General features: G+C 45.1%; 1 protein-coding gene across 1 annotated transcript; it reads left to right on the top strand.

Annotated features, from left to right (window-relative positions):
* The first annotated feature begins 398 nt into the window (after window positions 1–398).
* tmem229b (transmembrane protein 229B) lies at window positions 399–13,528 on the top strand. The gene is made up of 2 exons (XM_010755665.3): window positions 399–553; window positions 11,743–13,528. Exon 2 carries the CDS (start codon window positions 11,779–11,781, stop codon window positions 12,391–12,393), a length of 615 nt encoding a protein of 204 aa, XP_010753967.3. The 5' UTR covers window positions 399–553; window positions 11,743–11,778; the 3' UTR covers window positions 12,394–13,528.

Genomic DNA, 13,528 nt, shown 5'->3' on the forward strand with positions numbered 1-13,528 from the left:
CATAACTGCCTAGATAAACACACAAACCGTCAATTTTAGACTTTTTGTAAAGATATGTTTTTATAAATATCTTTATATTTGCTTGAGTCACTGTGAGTCGTTGTATTGTTTAAGGTTAAAGCTAAGCCTGCGTGTCATCCTGCGGACCCGCACACGGTGACAGGAGGCTCGGTCACGTCTGGAGCTTCTGCCCGGGCTGAGCCGCGGTGAACAAACGGTTAACCGGGGATCCGTCTGAGCATGTGCCGCTGCTGCCGCCGCCGCTGCTGCCGCTGCTGCAGTGAAGTAAAATGTGTCAATTTCCAATCGGAGAGTAGAGACACCGTGCAGCAGCAGCAGCAGCAGCAGGAGGAGGAGGAGGAGGAGGTGGTGGTGGTGGTAGAGAAGGAGGAGGAGGAGGAGGAGGAGGAGGAGGTGGAGAAGCCGGGGACAACAGACGAGCAGCAGCAGACGCCGGCCACCGCCGACATCCTTCGACAAGCTCTCCGGGTGATGCGTCCGATCCGCCGGCCTGTGCGCTGAGGGAGACACCGCAGAGGAGCTCAACCTGAAGGTAACATGAAAAACACATGCAGCCGACATGACAGCACATGTTTCATGTTTTCATCTTTTGCAAGCTTGTTTTTTTTTTCGGCAGCCGTGCTTCTTGCAAATCCAATGCAAAGTAAACAGCTGCACATTTAATTGCAAAAAACAGGATGCATCCTCTTTATTGGGCATGTTTTTTCTGCAGAGTTTGTGCTGGTACACCTGTTCAAAGACTGACGATGCAAGCCCAGAAAGAAGACTCTTGTGTGTCGTGATGCTTTCTTAACTGTTTCCCTTTCGTTTCCTATCAGGGGTGTATTTTTTTTATTATTATTATTATTTGTAGATAACCGTACCGCACTGCTCAGTGGGAAGGAAGGACGCGTGATGCTGCAGCGCGGAGTCCCAGCAAAGCCGGGCCTGCGCACTGGCCCCGTAGTTTCCAAGGGACAGAATAAGATGACTTTGGTCCGTGCAACTGCTGTAATTACAGCCCACAGAGCTGATTCATTGTTGTCATTGTTCTCCAGCGTGTGATGGATGCAGAAAGAGAGAAAACTGGAGCGTTGATGTGGCTGTTTCCCCAAAAAAAGAAAAGAAAACCCCTCTATTTATTCCATATAAGGCCTGCAGTTCACTTCATCATTTAGGGTGAGATAATCCTTCAATCTGCAGCCCTTCTTTAGTCTATATCACCCCCCTCCTCTCTCAGCTTTTACACTGCCTGTATTGGCATTTTGGACCTATTTATAACCCACGCACAGCAAGGAATCCCAAAATGACCCCATGACAGGTGCACCGGTTTTAAAACAAAAACACATTCAGCCTTGATCTAAGTTATTGTAGTGTTCAGTTCAAGCCCGCCGCTTCTTATTTTAACAGACCATGTAAGGTATGTTGGGATTCTGAAGGTTAAAGGTGCAGCGAAAGAGCCGGACGTCACATATCACTCTGCTGATTTGAGTTTAAATGATTAAATCCACTTTCAGTAAGTGAACCGCGGCGGCGGCGGAGGCGCCTGTGAACTCGCTCCAGTTCTGGTTCTGTCTTCAGGTCAAGTAGTACGTTCAAAGGCTGTTTCTGGTCCAAGCTGTCACATTCAATTCAGCAGCCTGCACAAGCATTGTTTGTGTGAGGTTAATAGATCAGCGGCCTGTTATCCACGACGGAGTTATTAGATTATGTTTCTGTGTTTTGTGGTCTATTCAAGGGCTTTTAAGGAGGAAGTAATGCTTTGTGGGTTACAGCTAAGATGAAGGGCGCTCCACTGCTGAAAGACTTGTTGTACATTTACTGAATGGGTATTGTTGATGGGACAAAGTTAGTTCTGGTTTAAAATGAGTCACAGTGCTGTTGCACGGCTCCAATACACCCAATCCGCCACCATATTGGCGACCTGGATCATTGGCAGGCTAAATGACACCTGGTTACTCAAACAAGCCACCTGTCAATCGAAGCGTCCACGCTCTTAATCCTGCGTAACTTTAAGCCTTAATATAATGTGAACAGGTGAGTTGTATATAAATTCACCCTCAGTACAGTTGTCATGAACGGGGAAATTAGCTACAGAGACCAAAACTGTTTTTTGTACCAGGCTGTAAACATGTTTATTTCTGCTGTGAAACATGGGGACTTATGGAGACTGACTCACTTCTTCTTGGAGCCAGCCTCAAGTGGACGTTTGAGAAACTGCATTCATCAGAGTCCATTTCACGGACACAGAGGTTGCCGCTTGATACGAAATACTCGACAATAAGTAGAATAAAGACAAGCAAAGCAAATGTGCAGACATGTAAGTGTTGGATGTGAATTAGGAAATATCCAAAGAACAAAACGTAAGATGTTAAATAACAATAAAACAAATTCAAGCCTGATTAATATCAGTTTATGACTGATATATCGGTACTCACAGGTCCATATACTTTATGTATTTGCTTCTTAACAGACAAATACATATAGTAGACATCACAGTCATGGGTGGCACGGTGGTACAGTGGTTAGCGCTGTCGCCTCACAGCAAGAAGATTCTAGGTTTGAACCTCGGCTGGAGCCTTTCTCTGTGGAGTTTGCATGTTTCTTTCCGTGTACATGAGGTTAATAGGTGACTCTAAAATTTTCTTTCCGTGTACATGAGGTTAATAGGTGACTCTAAAATGGCCGTAAGGTTTCTCTTTGTGCCCTGTGATGAGCTGGTGACTTGTTCAGGGTGTAGCTCGCCTCTCGCCCCACCGTGACCCTGATGAGGATATCTTGGGTTATATTGGCTGATTTATTATCGAAGTTTTTAAAAATCAAATATCAGCACTGGCCTTAAAATCAGTCAGGCGATGCAGTTGTATAAAAGTGAGTCTTGTGCTTTCTCTCTCCATCCTGTCACATCTGAATTTTGGTCGACACGCAAATAGGATGCTAAACGTTTCTTTGTTCGAAGCAGGTGACAGTTTGGCTCAAACCCTCTTTTGTTTTCCAAAGATCTTTGTCCCAAAAAAAAAAAAAACCTTCGCAGAGCAGCCGGCATCAATTATGCATTGTCAATGATTGATTATAAAGCTTCTTTGTCTGATAACAGATTAACATGCACATGCATCCCATCCCTCCATTAGAGGCATTATTCCTTTACAGCACCACGATGACCATGTCGGTAAATCTGCTGCTTTTCTCTGTAGCTGCTCCAAGATTTCTAATCTACGGGGCATGACCCACATGCTATTCAGGACAGAGGGCTTAGCGGCCGTGTCTTAGGGTCTTTCATTAAACTGCAAACAGCTCAAGAGCTGTAATGAGCGTGTGGGGGAGTAAAAAAAAAAGGGGGATGAGATGGGGACCTTGTTTAAAGGTCATCGCACAACATTCATAACTCAACAGAACAAAGTCAGTCAGTGCGCTCCCGAGTCCACACTATACCATCAGTCTGTGCAACGTGAAGGTCGAAATGACCAATGAGACGGTTTTATTTCCAAACGTGATACCCAACATCAGCAGAACGTGACACCTTGAGCTGCCAGTGTGCTAAATCAGAACTGCATGTCGGATGGTCGATTAGTTTCGGACGCCCCCTCCTCTCCTCCTCCTCCCCCAACACGTCGCTTCTTTCGTGGTATATCCAGGCCCATACGCTTACACACATCCATTCCTGTACTTACAGCCGGGATATTGGGACCCATACTCTTTACGTTTATGCAGCAGCGGCATTTTCATTTTCATTTAGTCATTTTGAACTTTGTGCCGTGCAAATTTTTAAGTACAATGCTCCAGAAAAGGTTATAAAATCACTTTGGTGGCATGGATAAAATACTTACATAGCTCATTTCTAATGTCTTTCCAAGCCACCTCTGCGCTATATATCTCGTTCCCCCATTCATACACTGACAGCATTGGCTGCCGTGCAACGTGCCGTGGGGTTCAGTATCTTCCCCAAGGACACTTTGACATCAGACAGGAGGAGCCGTTGATCATCTGATTGACAATCTCATGAGCAACAGCCGCCCTATTAAATCATAGTATTTTTAAGTGTATGTCACTAAAAATAATATATATATAAATATCTCGATCTGATGCTGAAAATTCAGTTTATAAAGTATTTATAGGTGAATAACCAGATGGTCATTCGCACCGGGCGACACAGAGACTTACTAACAAAGTGGAGGTCACTACTGGTGTTTTGGGAAACACTTTATTTAACATCACTGCAAAATTATTTGTAATATGCACACACAGAAGTTGCAGTTTTTGCAAGTGGTTCTCCAAGAAGTTCAGGTAATTGTATAATTTAAATGGAAAAGGACGTTTCACACCATACTGATATTATGATTACTCTGTTGCATTTCGTCACTGCGTCGGTGTCTGCCTGATGCCTGATTTGTTTAATAAAGTTAGTCTTCTGACTCGTGCATTAGTAACGTGATCTTTGTCAAGGTTATCACCTCATGTAACATCAGATTTTACTTATTCCAAATCAATAGAGCCTTTTGGATATGAACCGCTCAGAGTGCAGCTCCGCTTACGTAGAGTCCTCCTCGTCCCCCAGCTCCCCGCCTCCACCGCTCTGCTCAGGCTTTCACCTTGCGGATATAGAAAGGATGCCTACTATAAAGTTATATGAGCCTCTGTTGCCTGCGCAGGCTTTTAGTCTCAGCCCTCGTGGCTCTTCTCCAGCTCTACGAGAAGCCGTACTTTTGTTTGTGATGCTCAGATGCTTTATGTGTCTCTGGGGGAAGCTCTGGATTTAGAGAGGTGTGCTAGTTTGAAACCCTGCAACCCGGCTGAGAATGCAGTTAGAGAGACGGGATGAGGAGCCGTCCGCCTCAGTGTCTACTCTTGAATGAAACGTGTTTTTTTTCACAATGCAAAATACGCAGTGCTCTGTTGAAGGTGACTGCTGTCCCTGATAGAGCATTTGAGGTTGCATTAGATCTTGTTCTCTACCCTCATTTCAAGAAATGCCTGAACTCCTTTGCTGGACCATTTGAGCCTCGAATCCATCTTCATCCTTTGAGGAACAATCTGCAACTATTTTGAAAATCAATTCAGCATTTTGAGTCAATTTTCTGCTGCAGCCTCTTGATCTTGAGGATTTGTTGGTTTCCTTTTGTCTTAATTATTTATATTATGAATGAAATGTCTTATCCATCAGACAAAATGAGACATTTAAAGACATTCGTGGTGATTTTTCTTTACTATTTTCTGACGCTTAAACCGTCACTCAGGCGAGCACTTCATACAGCGTTTTGAACTTCTCCCTGAAGCTCTTTTATTTACTGCGTTCAAAGCAAGATTGTACTTAAGTGCACGCCGTTATCCTCTTATTTTAACGCTCGCTGTGGCTCGGCCCTCTCGGTGACATCAAGCTGCCTCTGAGCGTGACCGCCGCTGGGAATGGCGACGGTTGGACGACACTTCAAACAAACTAGTTTATTTCAGGCATATTTCAGGTCTTACAACTATGTTTGTCTAAGACTCGCTCCAGATCTGAAAGCAGACGTGATGCTGCTCAGGATCAGAGCCAGCTTGCTATTTCAGGAGTAATTGACCTGTCCGTCTGTTTGATTGATCCGGATCAATTTTTTTTTTGTGCTGCCTCGTGAAGTCCTCTCTGCTCAGCCACCACCCCCCCAACATTTGTCCTCTTAAACTCACTTGACACTCAACTCTTGTCACTCAGTGGAGCAAATTTGATCAGGATAAATTAGTGCTGACTTAAGGAGCCATAAATCTGTCTTACACAGACAGCATAAAGAGTGGACTGGTTTCCATGACGTCACTTAAAGGTTTTTGAAAGTTTGGCTTCTGACGCCTGCCGGCTAATCTAAAACTCACTGACGCCTGAGACCAAAACTGTTTTTGTACCAGGCTGTTTATTTCTGCTGTGAAGTTTTTAACATGGGGACTTATGGAGACTGACTCACTTCTGGAGCCAGCCTCAAGTGGACGAGAAGAGGAACTGCAGCTTTTTGGCACCTCAGCATTGGCTTCACTTCACAGCCGGTTGATGTACTGTATATGTGCAGCAGCAGTCAGCTTTCAGGTTATTCTTTGATTTACTGATTAATTTGTAGATTTTAATTAATTGAATTGATGTGGTGATCATGTCATCACATTGCAGGAGTTAGGAGTTCAATTTATAATGATATAAAACAGAAAAGACTCTTATTTTAGAGGGTTTGCTCGATAAATTACTCAAATAATGAATAAATTAGCGTCCTTCATCGACTAATTAATAAATCATCTTTATGTTTCAGCGCTGTCCCATCAGCTTGTCGGTAAAACAGGGAACAAAACAGACATTTCAGCCTCAAATCTACCAGATACAGCTACAAGGACATGATTTTATGCGCCGCTGCTGTTTCCACCAGCTTTGGCGAGGTCATTTCGGTGACTGCTGCGCTGGTTTCTATACGCTACACCGCAGCCTCCCAAAGTGACCTTCCAGAAATCTGCATAGGCCTGTGGGATCTGTGCCACAGCCAGAGCTACAGTACACGAGCAGGGATTATGTGGCGATAAGAGGTCAGCCGTGGGTTTGGTTTCTGATTTTAATCACAGTGTCAGAGTTCACAGCTGTCGGCACATTAAAGGCACCTCTGTGTTTTAAGCTTCACTTCAACCTTCTCTGTTGGTATGTATACGCGACGCTCGTCTTTGTTTACCTGCCGTCAAACTGACAGACCTGTCAGCCTTGTTTTCACACACACACACACACACACACTCCCTCTCTCTCTCTCACACACTCTTTGTGTTTCATATAAAAGCACACGCTCGGTCGGCGTCTTCCCCCGGCGTCCTCAGGCAAACCTCTGTGTTTGGACTTCCCTCCCTTTCGGTTCAAACAGGCCTCCCGCCTGCGTCGTGTCTCCATGTGGTCATCGGGAGGGTTTACAAAGCAGGTAGTCTCTCTCACATTTTATATTCGGATCAACGTCACGCTGTGATGTTCATGGCGAAGCGGGTCGCCGCAGCAAGAGCTGACAGGAAACTTGCCAATCGATACTTTGGGGCCGATGGGAGAGCTGGTGTTGAAGTTTGTGGAGGTGGTGGTTGGTGATGGGATGGTGGGCGATATATCCTACAACAGCTGCAACAACAACAACAACAGCAGCAATATCAAATAGCACCCAGTGTGTGAACTGTGTCATGCTGAGGCAACAAGTAAATAAATACGCCTAAATACACACACAGAAAGGTTAAGTGGGTTCCTCCTGGCGGCTTCAGGGTTTTAAGATGCTGACCGTGTAATCACAACAACCCTGGTTTGAGTTATGTGTCATCCTGGAGCTGTCTCACTTCATTTCCTGTCAGTCAACAACAGCCTAAAAATACCTAAAAGAGAGAGGCCAGGTAACAATTTATCTGGATGTTTTATAGTCGCGTCAGAGCTAAAAATAAGACAAAGAGAAGAGCCACAGAAGTGTCAGCAAACCTGTTGCTAAATGTCTGCGAAGCCGTCATCGCTGGCGGTGATACAAAGAAAATCCAATCTTAACAGTAGCACGGTCGATTCAGCTAATTAAAGAGAGCAACGAGGAAGTCCCAAGTCAATTTTTTATTTATTTTTTGACAAATCAAATCACAGATCCCGTCAAGGTGAGTCCTTAGTTAAGATAAATCAAATCCCAAAGACAAGTCACTACAAAGAGAAGCTACCTGTCTAATTATGATATTATTTCCTGTCATCCAACTTGAGTATTTTGATCTTTTCCGAACTCTAAACCTAACCACACCATAAAACAATAATAATAACAATAATTCAACTGATAACAGCAAATTAAAGCGGCCTTAAATGGTTTTAAAATACTATCAACACTAAGATGTAGCATAGAGAAGACGCAGAGATGCAGAAACGTAACATCACAATGCCAACGTCTTCGTATTCTGGCGATTGAGTTGATTAGTTGTCACCCACAGAGCCGTTATGAAGCTTGAATTGTCCGATTATTGAGGCTGGTTGCTCAAACAAGTCATCTGTAACGGCCCCTACCTGTCAATCAAAGCGTCCACGCTCTTAATCCTGCATAACTTTAAGCCTTAATATAATGTGAACAGGTGAGTTGTATATAAATTCACCCTCAGTACAGTTGTCATGAACGGGGAAATTGGCTACAGAGACCAAAACTGTTTTTTGTACCAGGCTGTAAAAATGTTTATTTCTGCTGTGAAGTTTTTAACATGGGGACTTATGGAGACTGACTCACTTCTGGAGCCAGCCTCAAGTGGACGTTTGAGGAACTGCAGTTGTTGGCACGTCCACATTGGCTTCACTTTACAGAACCAGTCCCGTCAGTGACACATTTCATAAATTTTCTCAACAGTTTCTGACGCAGAACTTGCTCAACTAGAATCACCAGCAGTGAGGAGCTGACACTTAAGTTCAATTAAGGACAATTCAATCAAACACTCAGATGAAATTAGAGGCAGCACTTAAACTTTTACGCTCTTCCGCCAGTCGAAGCTATTTTCCGACTGACTGAGGGGGCTTCTTATGTAAGCTATAGCTTTATCATCTGACTGCCTACATCATGTGCTCTTTTTCCAAATCCCGCGGCTTGACGCACACAGGCTTTTCGGCATCAGGTGTCAGGAGGCCCACGCAGGGTTGGATGCTTCCTCTACTTTATTTATCACAGCGCATGTCTAATAAAAAACACCGAAGGCAAACGGCATCATACCGAGAAGTTCAAAGAGCGCAGGAGGCCACTGAGTGTATATCTTCTACTATACAATGCCTCCAGAGGAAACTGTGTGTCCTAACGGCAACCATTATACAATGGATCATAACCGCTCTGTAAAATACAAGCTCAGAGAGAGGTTAGGAGTACAAAAGCTTGTTTGAAGAACAAAAGCTGATTTTTTTTTTGGGCTCTTTTTGTCTTCAAAGGCTGGCTGGGTCCCAGAGTTAGGCCCATGGGGATTAGCACATTTCTCCCAAACAAGGAACAAGGGTTTCATGCGAGAAACTGGGCCACAGCGATGGACCAACTGACCTCCCTAAACCCCTTTATACCATCTTTTTTTCACCGCCTGCCTGGGAAACCTCTCCCTCGATTCTCGTCTATTCAAGCAGGGCCCGTGTCAAACCCTTGAATCTGAGCTGTAAAACGGCTTTATTACATCTAAAGATCTAAGATTAGCTGCCGGTTGCAGTAAAGGGTGATAAATGGATGTTTGCATGTGGTTTTTGTGTTGGAAAACCTCTAAAACAACTAGAATAGTTCATTTTTTGGTGGGTAATATGCTCATTTGTAACAAAATCCACCTCTAAAGCTCATGCTAAATGTTAAATTTGTTTAGTCCCTGCAAAAGCAGCTGACAACATCGACTTCTGGAAGTCCCAAACAAACCAGAACGTGTTCATTCGGCAGCTTTTTTTGAACGTGATAGGTGGATTTTGTTACCTTTGGACCGAGGACAGACATATTGATGTCCTAATCTAACTCGGAGCAAGAAAGCAAATGAAAATATTTACCTATAATCAGTTAAAGCTGATAATCTTTGGCTGTATCCCTCCCACCACCCACCCCCACCTGATCTTTAACCCCGAGAGGATCACATGCTTTCTTTTCTCCCCTCATACACCATTCGGCTCTCCACGCTTCGTCGCCTGCACAGGCACCATTTGTTCAACGCTCACATGCCCACTAAGCCGCTAATGATGAAACATTTGGAGTGCAGCATTTGGGCCACATAACGCTCAACCTCCTGTCAAACGGCATATAGACACACACAAATGCAGAAGAAGAGATTCATCCGTACACGAGAGGGTAAAGCTCGGCCGACTTGTAGCAGCCGTAGAAACCGTTCCTCACTGCGAGTATTGACAGAGTGTAGGAGATTTCTTCGTCCTCCTACACGCCTGTCTGTTTCAGGCGTGCAAAGTTTCCTGTTTTTGTTCAATAGCCATAAAAATCAGCATGCATTGTCCTCCCTGCCTCTGTATATCAGAGACAACAGGATTATCATAATGACTGCCTAAGAAGTTTGGCAGCCTCTCGAAGGTCTTTACAAAGCGTTTCATATTGTCAACACAACCGGTCAGATTACAACAGAAGTCCCTGGCAGATTTCAATGAATGATCATTTAAACACACTTACACTTAAATAAAGTGAACACGGGGAACTTGAAACCAAAGAACACCAAACATCCTCTTTGCTACGGAGATGAGTGAGCTTTGCAACGTGATCTTACAGCGCAAACACAAACAGCCTTCATCAGCGACTCTTCTTGTCCACCTGAGGCTGGCTCCAGAAGTGTCCATAAGTCCCCATGTTTAAATGTCCAACTTCACAGCAGAAATCAACATGTTTACAGCTAGGGATGGGAATTGATAAGATTTTTACGATTCCGATTCCATTATCGATTCTCATTTGGGAAAAAAAGGAGAACAAACAGTTTGATCAGCATCATCTAGAGGAGGTAGTGAACTGGAGCGAGTACTAGTACAGCAGCCAGACTCTGAGCCAGCCAGGCTCTCTCTCTCGTCATGGTCATCTTCTAAATGTAATGCAGAAGGCATTCGTCTAATGTTAACTGTTATAGCATGTTTTACAAAGAAGCACATGAGATTCATCTCCAGTCCAAAGCGTATCAAAAACACGACATTCATTTAAAAATATTGCATGTTGTGTGAGCAAATGTTTCTGCATGTTTGTCGTGTTCCCTCCCGGCGCTGTTATCTCCACTTTGCAATGATTGCAAGTCATCCTGTTGCCGTCTGTTTTGGTAAAATGCTGCCAAACTTTGGAGCGTTTGAGTGGGTGACATTGTTTACTACTGATTGTAGTACACATGCCAAACTTGCGTAACTTACGTGATGTAATTAGTCGTGTTTGCTGGAATCGAGCGTGCTTAACTTCTTGCGGAAGTTACGTGATGTTGCTTCCTGGAATCGATAAGAGAATCGTTAGATAAACAGCCAAACGATTCCATGGAAATGAAACACACGGAACCGGTTCTCAATCATGACAACTGTACTGAGGGTGAATTTATATACAACTCACCTGTTCACATTATATTAAGGCTTAAAGTTATGCAGGATTAAGAGCATGGACGCTTTGATTGACAGATGAGTGTCGTTACATTTGAATTTTAGATTAGCCGGGAGGTGGGACTGCCTCCACACTGAGCTTCTTCAATGATGTCACGGATACGCCGTCCATTCTTTAGGCCGTCTGTGGTGGCAACAGCTGAATTATGGTCGAAGCCTGAGACCTCTTTGATGTGTGAAGAAGATCCAGACCGTTTAGTTGAGATGTTTTGGTTCTGACTGGATTTAGGTTGTTTAGAGCAGAAACATACACGCCTCTCTTTGTGACCTTGTTTGACCAGAGTGTTCAACGTAACATACACTGACCTGGAAATACAGACGTAACCAACGTATCTGTTTACAGCACAGCCAAACAAGCTCACGTACACCTCTTTCCATTTTGTCACGGACGCCTTTGACGCTGTGAAAAGCACGAGTGGTTTGTTCCAGGACACGAGTCAGAAGGAGTTGGTTACTCGCTGGGAAGTCGGAGGTGTGCAGCCTTCAACCAACAGCGCCAACTGTGTCTTTCCTGTGGTGTTTTTACCACGTTTGCCAGTTGAATGCTCGTAATGTGAAGCAGAATCAGGATGGTGATGCTGATATCAATGAGATCAAAGCCTGATGGATCATCTGTTGCATATATGTTGAAAAGGGCTGAAACTTCTTACACCTTCCTCTCTCTTCTTTCCCCTCAGACGTTTCACCAGATCTGCGTTAAACCGAGAGGAACGATGGTGACGTTGGAGACCCCGGAGGCTCCCGTACCTCTGACGCCGCTCTCCCGCTGGTACCTCTACGCCATCCATGGCTACTTCTGCGAGGTCATGTTCACGGCCGCCTGGGAGTTCGTGGTGAACTGCAACTGGAAATTCCCCGGCGTGACCAGCGTGTGGGCGCTCTTCATCTACGGCACCTGCATCCTCATCGTGGAGCGGATGTACCTGAAGTTGCGTGGCCGCTGCCCGGTCCTCCTGCGTTGCATCATCTACACGCTGTGGACGTACCTGTGGGAGTTCGGCACGGGGCTGCTGCTGCGCCAGTTCAATGCCTGCCCCTGGGACTACTCCGAGTTCCGCTACAACTTCATGGGACTGATCACGGCCGAGTACGCCGTGCCCTGGTTCTGCGCCTCCTTCATCGTGGAGCGCTTGGTCATCCGCAAAACCCTGCGGCTGCGCTTCCACGAGGGCCCCGAGGACGGCTGGTCGAATCATCGATCGGATGCTGGGGGCGGTGGCGACGGTGGAGGAGGAGGCGGAGCTGTAGGAACAGTGGGCGGTGTGAGGAGGAGAGAGAGGAGCAGGGGGGCGGAAAACGATGCAAACGGCTACCTTAAAGGAGAATGAAGGAAGGGGGGACACGATCTGAAACCAGCCCTGCGACACCTCCTCTACTCTCCTCAGCCACTTTTCACGAGCAGACGGCTGCGTAGCCCGGGCTGGTGTGCAGAAAAAAAAACAAAAAATAACCGGGGGGCCTAAAAAAAATAATTTAAAAAAACGCCCCGAAAATCACTCACTGTGCTCTCTACTGTCAACAGAGGCACGATAACTCCACTGCTGCTGTGTTTGCTGCATTTTCATAACGCACCCACCCATTTTCCACGTGGGGGTCTGACCTGAAGGAGATCGGGACATCTCCTCGTCGCAGACGCCGCAAACAAACAAGAAAAATACTGTTGAAAAAAATCCGTGCAAAAGGAAACAAACTCAAGAACATTACTTCTGTTTTTCAGGGGGCGCATCGGTCCGCCTGGAAGCAGAGCGCTTCGCTGCGTAGAAATCATAACAAGAAGTAGCTGCAGCTGTAACATGTCCTTTTTAATATGTACATATTGTCCTTTAGTATTACTCAAAGTACTGTAGTAATGTAGCTACAAGAAGCTCTTTAAGAACCGTCCACCCTGAGGCAGTGCTCCATGAATGTTAACCCACAATGCCTGGAAAAAAAAAAAAAAAAAGATGCATGAACAAAAGTTGTCTTCCAATATAATATACGTTTTTACAGAGCTCATTGTATGTCGTATGAGTTACGACAAGTCGAGTTCCCGTGTTCCTCCTCGAGCGAGATGTACTGAACCCCCCGAAAACTGCTCCTGGTGAGCGAGTCCATGGCCTTGCATGGCAGCTTCTCCGCCATCGCTGTATGAATGGATGTGTGTTTGGTGTGTGTGTGTGTGTGAAACATTTTAAGGCTCCAAACAAATGCAGTCCATTTACAATAATAGCAGGGGTGCTTCTCTGTTGATGGTGATGAGTCATGAGCGGCAGCACAGAGCGGCGAACCTACCTTTTGGTAATTTTTTTCCTTTTCATGACTCACCGCGTGCGGCGCTCAGATCTCGTTTTTTTTTTTTTTCAGTTCTCGTTCAAACGTAACTCCTCGTGCAGTTCGCTCTGTGAGGCCTGAGCTGTCACGTGATCGAAAAAGGAGGTTCGTCCATTGAGAAAACACTCCTGAATCTCCTGTTACACTGTAAGC

This window comes from Larimichthys crocea, chromosome XXIV (assembly GCF_000972845.2).
Source record: "Larimichthys crocea isolate SSNF chromosome XXIV, L_crocea_2.0, whole genome shotgun sequence".
NCBI lineage: Eukaryota > Metazoa > Chordata > Actinopteri > Sciaenidae > Larimichthys > Larimichthys crocea.